This window comes from Capricornis sumatraensis, chromosome 1 (genome assembly GCF_032405125.1).
Source record: "Capricornis sumatraensis isolate serow.1 chromosome 1, serow.2, whole genome shotgun sequence".
Taxonomy (NCBI): Eukaryota; Metazoa; Chordata; class Mammalia; order Artiodactyla; family Bovidae; genus Capricornis; species Capricornis sumatraensis.
Window position 1 is genome coordinate 152,513,931 of NC_091069.1, and position 18,578 is coordinate 152,532,508.

Genomic DNA, 18,578 nt, shown 5'->3' on the forward strand with positions numbered 1-18,578 from the left:
CTCAGATATGCAGATAACACCACACTTATGGCAGAAAGCGAAGAAGAACTAAAGAGCCTCTTGATGAAAGTGAAAGAGGAGAGTGAAAAAGTTGGCTTAAAACTCAGCATTCAGAAAACGAAGATCATGGCATCCAGTCCTATCACTTCATGGCAAATAGATGGGGAAACAATGGAAACAGTAACAGACTTTATTTTGGAGGTTCCAAAATCACTCCAGATGGTAACTGCAGCCATGAAATTAAAAGATGCTTGTTCCTTGTAAGAAAAGTTTTGACCAACCTAGACAGCATATTAAAAAGCAGAGACATTATTTTGGCAACAAAGGTCCGTCTAGTCAAAGCTATGGTTTTCCAATAGTCAGGTATGGATAAGAGTTGGACTATAAAGAAAGCTGAACACTGAAGAATTGATGCTTTTGAATTGTGGTGTTGGAGAAGACTCTTTGGGAGTCCCTTGGACTTCAAGGAGATCCAACCAGTCCATCCTGAAGGAAATCAGTCCTGAATATTTATTGGAAGGACTGATGCTGAAGTTGTAACTGCAATACTTTGGCCACCTGAGGTGAAGAATGACTCATTTGAAAAAACTCTGATGCTGGGAAGGACTGAAAGTGGGAGGAAGAGGGGACGACAGAGGATGAGATGATTTGATGGCATCACTAACTCAATGGACATGAGTTTGAGTAAGCTCCAGGAGGTGGTGATGGACAGGGAAGCCTGGCATGCTGCACTCCATGGGGTTGCAGAGTCAGACAGGACTGAGTGACTGAACTGAATTGAACAGTATGAGTGGATCCAAAACCAAGAGGAAATCTCAGGAGTAGAGACAGTCTTGCTAAAGGCCAGCCAAGGGCTTAGACATGAGGAGTGGGGAATGATAAACTTGATTAGATATCAAGGTTGGGGATGACTTAGCAGGAATCTTACTAACAGTGACCTGTGCACTCTCACCTGAGAAGGTAATGGCACTCCACTCCAGTACTCTTCCCTGGAAAATCCCATGGATGGAGGAGCCTGGTAGGCTGCAGTCCATGGGGTCGCTAAGAGTTGGATACCACTGAGCGACTTCACTTTCACTTTTCACTTTCAGGCACTGGAGAAGGAAATGGCAACCCACTCCAGTGTTCTTGCCTGGAGAATCCCAGGGACGGCGGAGCCTGGTGGGCTGCCGTCTATGGGGTCGCACAGAGTCGGACACGACTGAAGTGACTTAGCAGCAGCACTCTCACAGGTCAAGGTCAAGGACTAGTCCCAGGAGAGGACTCAGACAAGCTTAACTAAAATGTGGCCAAGGAGAGTCTTTGTCACTTGAGTGTCCTCACAACAGGGCAGCTAGCTTCCCCTGGGATGAATCACCCAGGTGAATGGGCAAGCAGGAAACTATACTACCTTTTATGACCTATGCTCTGAAGTGGCATACTGGTCTACTCTTTTCCTATTTGTTAGACACAGGTCACTAAGTCCAAGGGAAGAGGAATTAGACTCTACCTCTTGAGAGAATGCCAAAGAATTTAAAGACATATTTTAGACAACCACATCAGAAATAATGCCAACTGAAACTGATGGTATAGCAGCTCAATGTAGTTGTTGCTTATAAAATCATCTTGGCTCTAGGAACATGTTTATCTTGAAACAGCTGTGTACTTAGCTACTGCTTTCTTTTTTCTCTGTAAAACATCAAAATTTTTGCCACAAATTGAAAAGAAAGCTTATTTTCATTTTCCTTCCTAGGGTCACCCTAAATAATCCCTTTGTTTACCTTCTGATGTAGGTCTATTTTAGCAGCTTGAAGTCAAAAGGAGGACATCTCCAGGTTTCTGGCTATAAGCTGCAGACCAGAGACATGCCCTGATAGAGGAAAGACTGATACGGGAGTCTGATAGGCCATTTCAGGAAGATCCTAAGGCTTTCGGACATCAGTATGTGATCATTTTTTCCCTTCTGTGGAACATACCAACAGTCACAAGTAACAGGTTATGATCATTGTAAGGAAAGTATAAGATTTGTGTGTCGCCTCTCAATACTAAACATGGACGATAGCCTGCTAGGTTCTTCTGTCCATGGTATTCTCCAGGCAAGAATACTGCAGTGGGTTGCCATTTCCTTCTCCAGGGGATCTTCCCCACCCAGGGATCGAACCCAGGTCTCCTGCACTACAGGCAGACTCTTTACCCTCTGAGCCACCAGGGGCTTACCTAATACTAAACATATTTTTAACAAAAAAAGAGAACATGTTGTTTGCGAATTTGCTATGGGAAGTCTCTGTTAAAGAACGTGGCAAGAATTTTCTTCCTTTTCAAGGTTTCTTCAAAGGCAGTGGTTCTCTGTCTTCAAAGTACATCAGAATAACCTGGAAGTCTTAAAACAACGACTGCTAGGTGTCACTGCCAGGGTTTCTGATTCAGTAGGATTGCTAGGTGGGGCCACAGAATTTGCCTTTGAACAAGTTCCCATGTGATGCTGATGCTGTCAGTCTGAGGATCATACTTTGGGAACGACTGTTAGAAAGATTAGGAGTTACCAGAGAGGTAATAAAGTTAAGTCTACCTCATGTGAGGTGAGTTATCATGGATGATCATCGGGACCAAAGTTCCTCTCCTGAAAAAAGCAACCAAAGAAGTTTATTGGCTGAACCCATGTTTTATAGTCCCAGTGACCCAACTGACACATTTGTCTCTCCATAGGAAAGGAAATGGCAACCCACTCCAGTACTGTTGCCTGGAACATTCCATGGACTGAGAAGCCTGGTAGGCTACGGTCCATGGGGTCACAAAGAGTCGGGCACGACTGAGCAACTTCACTTTCGCTTTTCCATAAGAAAGGAAGTGGTGTGTCTCACTTATCTTTCAAGACCATTACCTCCAGTTGTCTACCATATAATTTAAGGGCAAATAGAAATTAAAAATAATAGATGTAATCCTCCTTGTTGAAAACAAAGGGATTTCTTCCCCTCCCACTTTCAGAATTTCTTTCCCCTTTTCAAATAGATGTAAATATTCATAATGGCTAAATAAGCTTCTTGCCCATCTCACAACTCAGGAATGTTTCCTCTGGAATCTGAAAGCCATCTTTTTAAAATATAAAGATCAAGGAAGGTAGTTCCTCTATCTCATAGTTCTCATGCCAGGGCAAGAGCCTAAGTTTCATGGATGCCTTGCTCCAACTGGCAAAACCATGTCCTGTCAAAAAGAGTAAAAGTTTGTTTTTCTCACTGGATAAAGCTAATTAACAAATAAAAGTAACCTCAATTATCATGGTAAAGTTAGGGTGAACTGCACATGACAAAGTATGCTGTTAGGTTCTCTTGAGGACTGTTCATTGTTTATTTTGAAAATATGTATGCAATGGAGGGTATCTACTTGGCTAGTTAAGGAGGTGAGATTCCTGTTTTCACAATCTCTTCACAGATTGCGTATGATGCCCACCACAACCTGGTTTAGTGCTTATTCAAAACTAAGTGTTTTCTTTTCACTATCTTTGTGGAGAGGATTTGTGGCTTGGGGGAAATCCTGTTTTTAGCAGTATTTCCTAAACAGTTTAGTTGGTAAAGAATCTGCCTGCAATGTAGGAGACCCCAGTTCGATTCCTGGGTCAGGAAGATCCACTGGAGAAGGGATAGGCTACCCACTCCAGTATTCTTGGGCTTCCCTGGTAGCTCAGCTGGTAAAGAATCCGCCTGCAATGTGGGAGACCTGGGTTCAATCCCTGGGCTGGGAAGATCCCCTGGAGAAGGGAAAGGCTACCCACTCCAGTATCCTGGCCCAGAGAATTCCATGGACAGAGGAGCCTGGCAGACTACAGTCCATGAGGTCCCAAAGAATCAGACACGACTGTGTGACTTTCATTTGTGTGGTTTCTGTAGTGTAGTGGTTACCACGTTTGCCTAACACGCAAAAGGTCCCTGGTTCGAAACCGCATGGAAACAGCTTCACAGGGGCTTCCCTGGTGGCTCAGACAGTAAAGCGTCTGCCTGCAACGAGAGAGACCCAGGTTCGATCCCTGGGTCGGGAAGATCCCCTGGAGAAGGAAATGGCAACCCACTCCAGTATTCTTGCCTGGAAAATTCCACAGACTGAGGAGTCTGGTAGGCTACAGTCCATGGGGTCGCAAAGAGTCAGACATGACTGAGAAACTTCACTTTTCCTAAATAATACATCCCAGTTCCCAAATCCTAGAACAATTAGGTAACAGAAGACACTACCTACTCTTGGGCTGAGAGAGGAGTGGTCAAGGTACTGCATAGCAATGAACTTTGCAAGGCATGAAAGGACAAGAAAATCCTTTTGTTTGGCCTCTGACTCTCAAGTATCCTAAAACTTTCATCTCATTTTTAAAAATCAAAATAATATCTGGCCCAGAAAGCAGAGACCTCCCTAATTTTAGTAAACTGTAAGACAGGCCCACACCAAAAGAGAAACTTCAAATGCTACTAAATACAGAGTACAAAATTGAGTTTTGAATCAAAACCAGTACGATACTTATACACTGACTTGGATTTCTAGATCACTTCTCATGACCCATCCCACTGTAATCCTGCCACTGACTCTCGTGGTCATGGCCTGAATCTTGGCTTTACCAAATACGTATTGCTCCACCAAAGCATTCACAAAAGTAGATGATACCTGGCTCTTTTCAGTGTCCTGTTGTTCAGTTTGCTTACTCAATTACATCTATTCACCTGTTTCTGATCTCCTACTCAATTCCATCTACTAACCTGTTTCTCATCTCCTTTGTCGGCAAAATGGAAGGGGGCGGGGGAGATCACATAGCAACACAGAGTGATATCACTACAAAGACTCAAAATCCTTTAAGCTAGGCTTCAGCAGTATGTGGACCAAGAAATTCCAGATGTACAAGCTGAGTTTAGAAAAGGGAGGGGAAGCAGAGATCAAATTGGCAACATTCCCTGGATCACAGAGAAAGCAAGGGAATTCCAGGAAAACATCTGCTTCATTGATTACGCTAAAGCTTTTGACTGTGTGGATCACAACAAAGTGTGGAAAATTCTTAAAGATGTGGGAATACCAGACCACCTTACCTGCCTCCTGAGAAACCTGTATGAGGTCAAAAAGCAACAGTTATATCCAGACATGGAACAATGAACTGGTTCAAAACTGGGAAAGAAATATGACAAGGCTATATATTGTCACACTGCTTATTTAATTTAAATGCAAGGTACATCATGCAAAATGCCAGGCTAGATGAATCACAAGCTGGAATCAAGATTGCTGAGAGAAATATCAACAATCTCAGATATGCAGATGATACCACTCCAATGACAGAAATAATGAGGAGGAACTAAAGAGCCTCTTGATAAGGGTGAAAGAGGAGAGTGAAAAAGCTGGCTTAAAACTCAACATTCAAAAAAAGATCAGGGCATGTAGTCTCATCACTTCATAGCAAACAGGAGAAAAAGTGGAAAGAGTCACAGATTTTCTTCTCTTTGGCTTCAAAATCACTGTGGATGGTGACTGCAGCCATGAAATTAAAAACTTGCTCCTTGGAAGAAAAGCTATGACAAACCTAGACGGTGTATTAAAAAGCAGAGACATCACTCTGCCAACAAAGGTCTGTATAGTAAAAGCTATGGTTTTTCCTGCAGTCATGTATGGATGTGAGAGTTGGACCATCAACTGGTGCTGGAGAAGATTCTTGAGAGCTCCCTGGACTGCAGGGAGATCAAATGAATCAATCCTAAAGGAAACCAACCCTGTATATTCATTGGAAGGACTGATGCTGAAACTGAAGCTCCAATACTTTGGCCACATGATGCAAAGAGCCGACTCATTGGAAAAGACCCTGATCCTGGCAAAGATTAAAGGCAGGAGAAGAAGGGGGCAACAGAGTATGAGATGATTGGATAGCATCACTGATTTAATGGACATGAGTTTGAGCAAACTCTAGGAGATAGCAAAGGACAGGGAAGCGGGGCATGCTGCAGTCCATGCAGTTGCAAAGATTTAGACGTGACTTAGGGACTGAACAAAAACAAACAAACTGAATTAGACTGTGTGTTAGTAGCTCAGTCATGTCTGACTCTTTTCAATCCCATGGACTGCAGCACACCAGGCTCCTCTGTCCATGGAATTCTCCAGACAAGAATACTGGAGAGTGTTGCCATTCTCTTCTCCAGGGAATCTTTCCAACCCAGGGATCAAACCCAGGTCTGCTGCATTGTAGGAAGATTCCTGACTGACTGAGCCACCAGAGAAACCCAAATTAAATCATAAATAGTGCCCAACAACATGACTGTCATTCCCTAGTCAGCTGACACTTCATTTTTTTCCTTTTTTATTGTGATTTTAGGAAAAACATAAGTTTCCCATATTAACAATTTTTAAGTTTGGTAGTGTTGTTGTGCAACAGATCTCTAGAACTTTTTCACCTTACAAAACTGAAACTTTATACCACTAAACACTTCATTTGCAGCACGATCCTCTTAGCCCCTGTAAACGTCACTCTACTTTCTGTTTCTATTGCTGACACAAATAATCAATACTTAAACTATTCTAAGGAATAGAAAAGAGTTTTACTTGAGCCAAAATGAGGAATATGGCCTAGGAGGCAGCTTCTTAGTGGCTTAAAGGATCTGTTCTAATGAAGCATGGTTTTCAACACAGTTTTAAACCTTATTATTAAAACAAAGAACACACATCAAACATGACAGGGGTTCAATCATTCAGTGTTTCAAAAGAAACAGATTAGTATGAATTCAATGAGATACCAGGATCCTGGTGTCTGGGAACGAAACATCATCATCAAGAAACTATTAAATGATGCCATAGGTAAGGAGCTATTTATCTTTATCTTGATTGAGGGCATTCTTTACCTTAATAGTTAAAGCAGATGTGCTGTATAAGCATTCAACAGGTCATAACTCAGGCTGTTATAGTTCACACAAAGTTCAGGTAGAACTATAGATAGCCAGAAGGACTTCCCTATACCAAAATACGTGAAAAACTTCTCCATCACTCTTAGTATGTCACATTAATTATTCACGACAGTATCAAACCTTCTCCCTTTCTTCACTCTCCACAGATTCTTAGAAGACTACCTCCTTCAGAAATGGGAACTCTTAGTGAGAATCTTACTTCCCTGGTGGCTCAGCCAGTAAAGCATCTAACCACAAAGCACGAAATCCAGATTCGATCCCTGGGTTGGGAAGATCCCCTGGAGAAGAAAATGGCAACCCACTCCAGTATTCTTGCCTGGAGAATTCCATGAACAGAAGAGCCTGGCGGACTACAGTCCACGGGGTCGCAAAGAATCGGACACGACTGAGGCGACTAACATTTAGCGAGAATAGAGAGGAAGATGTAGAGAATGGACTTATGGACACAGTGAGTGAAGTCGAGGGTGAGACAAATTGAAAAAGTGGCATTGAGATTACAAGAACTGAACCATATGTAAAACAGACAGCTAGTGGGAAGCGGGTGTATAACACGGGGAGCTCAACCCAGGGTTCTGTGATGATTTAGAGGGGTGGGGTGGAGTCGGGGGGAGGGAGTTCCAAGAGGGAGGTGATCTTATGTAAAACAGACAGCTAGTAGGAATCTGGTGTATAACACGGGGAGCTCAACCCAGGGTTCTGTGATGATCTAGAGGGGTGGGGTGGAGTCGGGGGGAGGGAGTTCCAAGAGGGAGGTGATCTTATGTAAAACAGACAGTTAGTAGGAATCTGGTGTATAACACGGGGAGCTCAACTCAGGGTTCTGTGATGATCTAGAGGGGTGGGGTGGGGTCGGGGGGAGGGAGGTCCAAGACGGAGGTGATCTGTGTATTCTTATGAATGATTCACATTGTATGACAGAAACCAACACAACATTGTAAAGAAACTATCTTCCAGTCAAAAATAAATTAAAAAAAAAAAAAGAAATAGGAACTCTCAAATTACAACTGCCATATCTACAAACTGGCTTCCAACCCTAAGTTTCTTCCCTTTTTGTTACAAAGGAAGTGGTACTTCTTCCTCCTATACGAGCGATCCCCTCCAACTGTCCTCTGAATCCTTTCTTTCCTTATTCCCATGTTAACAATCCGATCAGTTGGTCAAATCTCTCCCAATAACAGTAAAAATAACGGAAACTTCCTGGACACCACACCGGATGCTGAGTTCACCGAATATTGCTTCTGCCAACTTTCATAAAAATGTTTGAACTCGACTTCATTTTCTCATATTCCATTCATCCGTTACCCACTCTCACCTGGCTTCAGCCCCCAAATCTCACAATGTGGTTCTTTGTACTGCTAAGGTCAGTGGGCGTTTTTCAGCCTGTGTTGCACCACGGAGCTACTTTCCAGGCCGGAAGACGCACCCCTACTGGTTTGACGTCATATGGCCGCGCCTGGAGGAAAGGACGGGATTTCCGGCTTCGAGTCTTTGGTCCACGACGGAAACTGTGCGGAGTGCTAGGCAAGCTGTTGAGTCACGTACGGCGCGCGTCCCTTGGCAGAAGTTCACGGTAGAATCTTGGGTGCTCTTGGGTTCCTTGCGATTTGCACCCGCGGGAGTTATTGTCTCTGCACTGCTGGTATGGGCGGCTTTCTTGTCTCCCAGTGTGTGTGGCGAGGTGGGAGGAATTGAGAGGCCTAAGGTACTCGAGCCTGTGCGCAAGGAAGGCCCACAGATAAAAGGAAGCCGAGTAATTCATAAACTGTAAGTAGAACGATACCTGGAGGGCTTCCTTAATGGCTGCGCAGCTAAGAATCTGCTTGGCAATGCCGGAGACCCGGTTAGAACCATGAGTTGAGAAGTGGCAACCCACTCCACTATTCTTGCCTGGGAAATCCCATGGACAGAGTAATCTGGTGGGTTAGTTACAGTACATGGGGTCTAAAAGAATCAGACACGAGGTAGCAACTAAACAATACCAACAAAGTACAATACATGAAACGAAAGGGTGTTGTTGCCTAAAATGATATTCTTGTTCACCGTTTAAATTGGGGGGAGGCGGGTATTTCTATTATATCCTAAAAATAGTTATCAGTTACAAAGACAAAACTCAAGACTTTTTCGGAAATACATACCTTTCATATTGAGGCCGAGAACTCTCGCTTAAATATTTCGAAGAGTCTAAAGTAAAATGTTTTCTTCTTTAAAAGCTGTCTGAACTTGTTTTAAATAAGAGAAGCATTGACCTGGAGTATTTAATTGAAAAATACTTGAATGATAAATGTGAGCTATATACTGCGAAGCATTGGGTTCAGTGTCAAAATATAAACACAGCCCTTATCCTGATTATCATGGTGGTGGTTTAGTTCCTAAATCGTGCCTGACTCTTGAGACCCCATGGACTGTAGCCCACCAGGTTCCTCTGTCCATGGGATTTCCCAGGCTAGAAATATTGTAGTGCGTTACCATTTCCTTCTCTAGGGGATCTTCCCAACCCAGGAATGGAACCCAGGTCTCCTGCATTGCAGGTGAACTCCTTCACTGCAGGCGGACTCTTTACCAGCTGAACTAAGAGGGAAGTCAATAAGAGGAATAGTTGATCTAACGCTTGAGGTAACAAATTAGCTAGCTAGAGATGTAGCTGAAGAGATAACCAAAAGGTGATTTTGTGGGAAAAAAAAAATTATATGCCACATATATTAAGTTTAGAGTTGACCTGGCAACAGTGAGTTTAAAAATACATATTGAGGAGGATGAGTGTATTGATCAGATCTGCACTAGCTCTAAATTGTTTAGAGATGAGGGAGAGCAAATTTAGAAGCTAGGAGATACAATTAAGGAAGTTGAAGAGAAATGAATGGATTCAGGAAGTATTTAGAAAGTAAATGATTATAACTCAAATTAGGAATGGAAGGTGTGAGAGGGGACAGTAATGAAATGACTCCCAGTTTCTGGCACTTGCTGAAATGGATGGATATTATTGTCCCTCCCTGAAACAACAGAAGGAAAAGCAGATTGGGAAGGAAAGGGAGACAGATTTCAGTTTGTTGCATTTGAAGTGTCATCTCATACATGGTGATCAAACTCAGGGAGGTATATCAAGAGTTCATAGAGAAAATATTTAAGATTGAAAAAAGGACTAAGGACACAACTCAGAAGCATATCCACCTTGTGTGTGTTTGCGGATGGGGGTGGGGGATTGAGCTGAACATCAGTGTACAGGTCAGAGGCGTAGGAATATGCAGTGTCAGTAAATGAAGTCAAGGGAAGAAGGAATCTTTCAAGTATTTTAGTTGCATTTTGTGAAAAATTGAATTCCTTTTTTTTTTTTTTTTTGCTTCAAGTCAAGTATTAGGTTAACATCTTTAAGCATCTTCATTGTTTTGTGGACTTCCAGACCTATAGGATAAAATTGTAGAGCTTATGTATATATATACTTGCCCTAATTCTGGATATTTTGTTTGGCAATAACATATTTCCTGCAGAGTAAAGTCTATATTGGAGAAGGGAGATTTTATTTTGTTTTTAAATGAGAAGATCTCTCTAGGGACTTCTTGGTCCTTCAGTGGCTAAGACTTGGTGCTCCTAACGCAGGGGTCCCAGGTTTGATCCTTGATCAGGGAACCAGATTCCTTATGCTGCAACTAAGACCTGGTACAGCCAAATAAATAAATGTTTTTTAAAAAACTTTTAAAAAAATCTCTTTTGAAAACATGAGGGCACTGGCACAACGGCTGCTAAATGGTTTTTACTAGTTGCCATTTTCTGTAATGTTTCTGCCCTTTGTCTTTACATATTGCTTATTGAGGATCTTTTGTTTGGGTCTGTATTTAGGCTTAGTAGAAAATGGAGAAGAATATAGTGCTATCTCAGCCATATAGTACCTAACTTTCTTATTCGGTAACATTGATCTTCTGGGTCCCCAGATACAAATCTAAGTAGGATCTTCAAGGTATCCTTTTGCCTAAAACAAGAGTGAAATTCTGTGTCAAATAAGAACCCAAGGGTTTTCTCCACTTTTTGCCTAATGAATGATCACAGGCTGTAGGCCACAGGAATCAAGAAAAATTAATGGTGCAACAAATAAGTTGGACTAAGATTCCACTTCATGTTTCAGAATCAATTGTATTTTGATATCTCAAATTTATACAGTCTTTAACTTTTCATTACACTTTTCTTTTTTTTATAGGGCTTTTCTACATACTTGTTCTCAAAATGAGTGTCAGTATCACCTTTTTAAGACCTTTTGCCAGAGTTTTAGTGCCATTTACCCTTCATAAGAAGAGAAGGGTTTTATATTCAACAATTCTGCAGAGATACATGTCTTCCAAAATACCAGCTGCATCCTGTCCTAATAAGGAGAATACACCACCTCCTGAAGAGCTGGAGTTGGATAGGTGGAAAATTACAATGAAATTTAGTGTGCAAGAAGAGGATGTTTCAACAGTCACAAGCAGCGAGGATGAAGATCCTCTAGCTGCTACCAGGGAGTTAGTTGAGATGTGGAGGTTGCTTGGCAAAGAAGTACCAGAACACTTCAGTGAAGAAGAGCTCAAAACCCTTATGGAATGTGTTTCTAAGTCATCAAAAAGAAAATATTTAAAATACTTATATATTAAGGAAAAAATGAAAAAAGCCAGACAAATAAAAAAAGAAGTGAAAAAAGCAGAAAAAGAAGAAGTTAAAAAAGATCAGCTACCAGAAACCATTAAGGAAGATAAACAGCAAAACTTTCTATTTCTACGACTTTGGGACAGGAATATGGACATTGCAATGGGCTGGAAAGGTGCCCAGGCCATGCAGTTTGGACAGCCTTTGGTTTTTGACATGGCTTATGATGACCATATGAAACCAAAAGAATTGCAGAATGCTGTTTCCCAACTTTTAGAAAGTGAAGGATGTAACAGAAGAAATGTTGATCCTTTCCATATTTATTTCTGCAATCTTAAAACAGGTGGTGCCTATTATAAAGAGTTAGTTAAACGTTATGGAGAAAAATGGGACAAATTGCTTTTAACAGCAACAGAAAAGTCTCATGTAGATTTATTTCCAAAAGATAGTATTATATATTTAACTGCAGATTCTCCCAATGTTATGACTACTTTCAAGCATGACAAAATTTATATAGTGGGGTCTTTCGTTGATAAGAATATGCAGCCAGGCACATCCCTAGCCAAAGCAAAACGGCTGAAGCTGGCAACAGAATGCCTTCCATTAGATAAATATCTGCAGTGGGACACTGGTACCAAAAATCTCACTTTAGATCAAATGATACGTATTTTGTTATGTCTGAAAAATACTGGTAGCTGGAAAGAGGCTTTGAAGTTTGTTCCTAGCAGAAAACATGCTGGTTATCTGGAGATTTCTCAGCATTCTCAGGAGTTTCTCAACAGAATGAAGAAGTCAAAGACTTTCAATTCATTTCCAAGAGGCTCTATAAATAGACACAGAAAAAGCAGCTTGAAGGAGAACATTTGATAGCTTAAAAATAAAGTGGATTAGGAATACAGTTCCTATTAGTCCATTTCATCAAGAAGGAAATTCACTTCTTTTTCTTTTGAAGGTTGTCTTTCCAAACTGACTGAAGTATTGTCTTTTTCCAATTAATCAAATGTGTAAAACTTTAGAAATACATTTTGTTTACTATAGAAACAAACAAAATCTTAGAAAGTAAAAAGCGTTGTCCATGTTTGTTTGAGCCCAGTAAAAGAATTGTACCATTTGTGTGACTTTTTTATGACTACTTTGAGTCTCTGACTCCATTTTCCTTCTTAAATGTTCTTTTCAGCCATGTCAACAGCTAACCTTTCATCAAAAATTGATGAAACCTCAGGTGGTGGTTTATTTAAGGTAACATTTGGAAAAAATTCAGTAACATTTGGTACAGTGGTGGGCATGTCATAGACACTAAAGTATATCGTTTAACTGAGGCTTTGTTAAGATGTCCCTTGGAATGTCATGAGATTGGGCTATATAATGAAAAAATGTGTTTGTAGGGATAAAATTCATCTCTTGTCCTCTTAGGAAAAAATATTTTATTTGAAGAGTGTCATTACAGCACTTCCCTGTTGTAGATAAAGTATTTTCTTTTCAAGGAGATACTTCCTTTTTCCCAGTCCAGTGGTTTGAATGGAAGCTGCCATATTTTTACAGGCCTTGCTCCCCTGGCCACAGCTGATTATCCCAAAAAAGACACCTCACTCACATTTTGAGTTGAACATCTGACTTTTAAGGGAGGCCAGTCAGAAAATTCTTTTCCAGGATTTTTGGACTTCTCCAGATAGCCTGTGTTAATTCCTTTTTCGTGGTGAACTTTGAGAGGAAGCTATCATGGCCATTCCTTTTTCTATGAAGGGTATATGAAAGGAACTTTAGGAACCACATTCATTGTAGTCTTGACCACTGAAAAGTTGGAAAACATGGGAATAGCAATGGCCAAATATTTCTACTTAGTTTCTGAACTGGATGTTAGCCTGAGGCATGCTATCCAGTATGTTTATTAAAGCAGAACTCAATCTTTTACTAAATATTAAGTACTTATTCTGTGCCAAATAGTTACTGTGCAGTTGGTTGTTTACTCACTCAGTCGTGTCCAACTCTCTTGTGACCCCATGGACTGTAGCCCACCAGGCTCCTCTGTGCATGGGATTTCCCAGACAATACTGTAACGGGTTCCCATTTCCTTCTGCAAGGGATCTTCCTGACCCAGGGGTCAAACCTGCATCTCCTACACTGAAGACACATTCTTTACTGCTGAATCACCAGCGAAGCCCTACTATGCAGAATTTAAACAACTAAATTTAGGTATTATCATTATTACCTTTTTATAGATAAGGAAAATATACTCAAAATAACTGCCTTTTGGGCCTCCCTGGTGGCTCAGTTGGTAAAGAATCCGCCTGCAATGTGGGAGACCTGGGTTCAATCCCTGGGTTGGGAATATCTGGAAGAGGGCATGGCAACCCATTCCAGCATTCTTGCCTGGAGAATCCCCATAGACAGAGGAGCCTGGTGTGCTACAATCCATGGGGTCACAAAGAGTAGGACAGGACCAAGCAACTAAGCACAGCACAATTCTGCCTTTAAGTATTATCTCACAATTCAAAAGGTCTGTCTTGATTTTTAACCTATAAATTATGGCCTCTATAATAAGGCCATGAAATGCAATGGAAAAATACGAGACGCCTAACCTAAATTCATGGCATCTGGAAAGGCCTTGAAAAAGTCATGCATAAACTTAGAATTGAAACAAGTGCATTATGAATGAATTTCAACTGTTAGACCCTACTAAGTATCAAGGTGCTAATACTTAAACTGCTTGAGATACAACCAGAAAGTAAAATAGCATAAATAAGCGATTAACATCACCTGACAGGATTGGCACTGGGGGAAGGCAAAGAGGGTTCCTGGACCATCTCATGAGTATCCAGTGTTCCAGCCCTGCTCTCTGGGTACCAGCTCCACTTTATAGGTTCTAACGTTGCTTAGATTTATCAGTTGCTCAATATGGTGCGTGGCACCTAAGTGCAAAATAAATATAAACTAATTGACTATACATTCAGAATGTATAGAGTTTCTAATACAATATATGCAAGTTATGTCCCTTTGAGGACATATACTTCTGTGTAACGATATGCTAAGATGTTTCAGTGATGCAACACTGGACTTTTTTGTTAATTTTTTTCCCTTCCCAATGGCCAAGCAGTAACTGACCTCTAAGATTGCTTCTAAATCACAGTGGCAAGCTCCCACAGTTTGAGCTCATACTGATTTAAGTTTTATAGATTTTTTTTAGAATTTGGGATTTAGCAGAACCTCAAATACTGCTACAGTTTCTCCCAACTAGATGGTCTCCTGGGCGTGAAGTAGGAAGGAATAGCTTTTCCCTTTATCTCAAACACTCAATAATTTATTCTATAGTATTCTTTCCCTTTGAAGGTAACTTGTTTCCTAAGGTCTTCCCTTTCAGTTCAGTTCAGTCGCTCAGTCGTGTCCAACTCTTTGCGACCCCATGAATGGCAGCACACCAGGCCTCCCTGTTCATCACCAGCTCCCGGAGTTCACTCAGACTCAACGTCTCATCCTCGGTCGTCCCCTTCTCCTGCCCCCAATCCCTCCCAGCATCAGAGTCCTTTCCAGTGAGTCAACTCTTCGCATGAGGTGGCCAAAGTACTGGAGTTTCAGCTTTAGCATCATTCCTTCCAAAGAAATCCCAGGGTTGATCTTCAGAATGGACTGGTTGGATCTCCTTGCAGTCCAAGGGACTCTCAAGAGTCTTCTCCAACACCACAGTTCAAAAGCATCAATTCTTCAGCGCTCAGCCTTCTTCACAGTCCAACTCTCACATCCATACATGACCACAGGAAAAACCATAGCCTTCACTAGGCAGACCTTAGTTGGCAAAGTAATGTCTCTGCTTTTGAATGTACTATCTAGGTTGGTCATAACTTTTCTTCCAAGGGTTAAGTGATGTTTTCACGTAATAATGTTCCCTCCTGCTCTTCAAACATGCTATCAAATTCCCACCTTTTAATAATTAAACAATTTAAAAAATCCTTTATTTGCTATTATTACCCCTACTATATTACAGTTTAATTTCTAACCCAAGTCAGTATTCAGAACACAGTTTCCATTTCCTTTACACCACTGCTATTCAATAGAGATACAATGCAATCCATATATGTACTTGACCCAGTAGCCATGTGAAAGGTAAAAACTGAAATTAGTTTTAATATATTTAACCCATATGCCTACATTATTACTTCAATTTGTTTCCATTATTGAAAACTAATGTGATTTTACATTCATATTGTTTTTCAAACTAAACATTCAAAATCTGGTATGTATTTTAATGGTTACAGAACATCTTAATATAAATATTAGGCTGCTCTCACCTTCTGAAATGGCTCACACTCTGGAGTGAATTTCTTCCAGCACAACTCTCACTTTCCTAGGTGACCCCACCCCCTGGGGCCACCTCTGGCCTTTTGAGATAGCTCACACTTTTCCAAGGGGTGTGTCTCTCTCTAAAAAAAACCTGCTTTTCACTTTAAGGAATAAATATATGAATACTAAATTTTCTATTGTTAAAATGCAGTCCTACCAAAACAATAGTTGTGTTTAACAAAAGCTAACTGCTTCAGTTTTTTAACTTAAATGAGTTCAGTTCTTCAGTTGCACAAACCACACTTTAAGGGCTTCAGTTCAGTTCAGTTCAGTTCAGTCACTGAGTGCCGAAGAATTGATGCTTTTGAACTGTGCTGTTGGAGAAGACTCCTGAGAGTCCCTTGGACTGCAAGGAGATCCAACCAGTCCATTCTGAAGGAGATCAGCCCTGGGATTTCTTTGGAAGGAATGATGCTAAAGCTGAAACTCCAGTACTTTGGCCACCTCATGCAAAGAGTTGACTCATTGGAAAAGACTCTGATGCTGGGAGGGATTGGGGGTAGGAGGAGAAGGGGACGTCAGAGGATGAGATGGCTGGATGGCATCACTGACTCTATGGATGTGAGTCTGAGTGAACTCCGGGAGCTGGTGATGGACAGGGAGGCCTGGCGTGCTGCAATTCTTGGGGTTAGAGGCTGCCAAGTTCAACAGTGCAGCTTGATAAACTTTGATAAACCCGTGATCTGTTCTGTGCTTACATCAGTTCCATTGTTTCCAGAGAGATTCAGTAGCCACTTCTTACTAATTAATGGACCATGAAGATCTCACTGAACTCTTCCCTCTTTGAAATACCTCTTCCTTGTTTCTATATCACTACAGTGGTCTTCCTTTTCCCAGTCTAGCAGCTTATCTGCCTCATTCATTCATTTAGCAAGTATTTACTGAGTACTTACTATGTGCCCAGAAGCACTTTAGGAGCCTGGCAGGCTATGGTCCATAGAGTTGCAAAGTTGGACATGACTCAATTGACTTAACGGACACACACACAAGCACACACATAGAGTCACAGAGAACCAGATACAACTGAGTGACTGAGTACACAATTGAAAAGTATAGTTGATTTACAATGTTACATTTTTCTTTTTTGGAAAGATCTCATTTTGCTGCCCAGGGATTGAACCCAGGTCATGCAGGTGAAAGCCTGGAATCCTAACCACCAGGCCACTAGGGAACTCCCTTTTCTGTCTTATTTACTGCCGTATTCCCAGGACCTGGTACAGTGCCTGGCACATAAAGTGAAAAAAGAAAGTGTCACTCAGTCGTGTCTGACTCTTTGTGACCCCATGGACTGTAGCCCACTGGGCTCCTCTGTCCATGGAATTCTCCAGGCAAGAATACTGGAGTGGGTTGCATTTCCTTTTCCAGGGGATCTTCCTGACCCAGGGATCAAACGCAGGTCTCCCACCTTGCAAGCAGATTCTTCACAGACTGAGCCACCAGGGAAGATGCAGCTTGATATATGTTGAATGAATCAACCTGATTCATTTAAAAAGGATCACTTTAGATGCTCTATTGACACCAGATTAAATGAGAGGGACCAGTTAGGAGGCTACTGTAGGAAGCTACAGCAAAAGATAACAGTGAGTTGGATCAGGGTGGTAGCAGTTCAGTTCAGTTGCTCAGTCGTGTCCGACTCTGGGACCCATGGACTGCAGTACACAAAACTTCCCTGTCCATCACCAACTCCCAGAGCTTACTCAAACTCATGTCCATCACATTGGTGATGCCATCCAACCATCTTATTCTCTGTCATCCCCTTCTCCTCCCACCTTCAATCTTTCTCAGCATCAGAGTCTTTTCCAGTGAGTTGGTTCTTCCCATCAGGTAGCCAAAGTATTGAAGTTTCAGCTTCAGCATTAGTTCTTCCAATGAATATTCAGGACTGATTTCCTTTAGGATGGATGGTCGGATCTCCTTGCAGTTCAAGGGACTCTATAGTGTCTTTTCCAACACCACAGTTCAAAAGCATCAATTCTTTGGTGCTCAGCTCCCTTTATAGTCCAACTCTCACATCCATACATGACCACTGGAAAAACCATAGCTTTGACTAGACGGAACTTTGTTGGAAAAGTAATGTCTCTGCTTTTTAATATGCTGTCTAGATTGGTCATAGCTTTTCTTCCAAAGAGCAAGCATCTTTTAATTTCATGGCTGCAGTTACCATCTGCAGTAATTTTGGAGCCCAAGAAAATAAATTTTGTCACTGTTTCCATTGTTTCCCCATCTATTTGCCATGAAGTGATGGGACTGGATGCCATGATCTTCGTTTTCTGAATGTTGAGTTTTAAGCCAACTTTTTTGCTCTCCTCCTTCACTTTCATCAAGAGGCTCTTTAGTTCTTCTTTGCTTTCTGCCATAAGGGTGGGGTCCTCTGCATATCTGAGGTTATTGATATTTCTCCTGGAAAGCTTGATTTCAGCTTGTGCTTCGCCCAGCATTTCTCATGATGTACTCTGCAATTAGTTGAATAAGCACGGTGACAATATATAGCCTTGATGTACTCCTTTCCCAATGTGGAAGCAGTCTGTTGTTCCATGTCCAGTTCTAACTGTTGCTTCTTGACCTGCATAGAAATTTTTCAAGAGGCAGGTCAGGTGGGCTGGTATTCCCATCTCTTGAAGAATTTTCCACAGTTTGTTGTGATCCACATAGTCAAAGGCTTTAGTCAATAAAGCAGAAGTAATTTTTTTTTCTGGAACTGTCTTGCTTTTTTGATGATCCAGCAGTTGTTGGCAATTT

The 18,578-nt window shown here is 41.4% G+C and overlaps 1 protein-coding gene across 3 annotated transcripts; it reads left to right on the forward strand.

Annotated features, from left to right (window-relative positions):
* Nucleotides 1–8,400: 8,400 nt before the first annotated feature.
* TRMT10C (tRNA methyltransferase 10C, mitochondrial RNase P subunit) lies at nucleotides 8,401–12,588 on the forward strand. 3 transcript variants are annotated; one of them, XM_068979001.1, is made up of 2 exons: nucleotides 8,401–8,463; nucleotides 11,083–12,588. In XM_068979001.1, exon 2 carries the CDS (start codon nucleotides 11,109–11,111, stop codon nucleotides 12,369–12,371), a length of 1,263 nt encoding a protein of 420 aa, XP_068835102.1. In that variant the 5' UTR covers nucleotides 8,401–8,463; nucleotides 11,083–11,108; the 3' UTR covers nucleotides 12,372–12,588. The 3 variants fall into 3 exon arrangements, with proteins under 3 accessions (XP_068835102.1, XP_068835087.1, XP_068835094.1); XM_068978986.1 differs by having other exon boundaries at nucleotides 8,407–8,657; XM_068978993.1 differs by having other exon boundaries at nucleotides 8,407–8,532.
* Nucleotides 12,589–18,578: the final 5,990 nt, after the last annotated feature.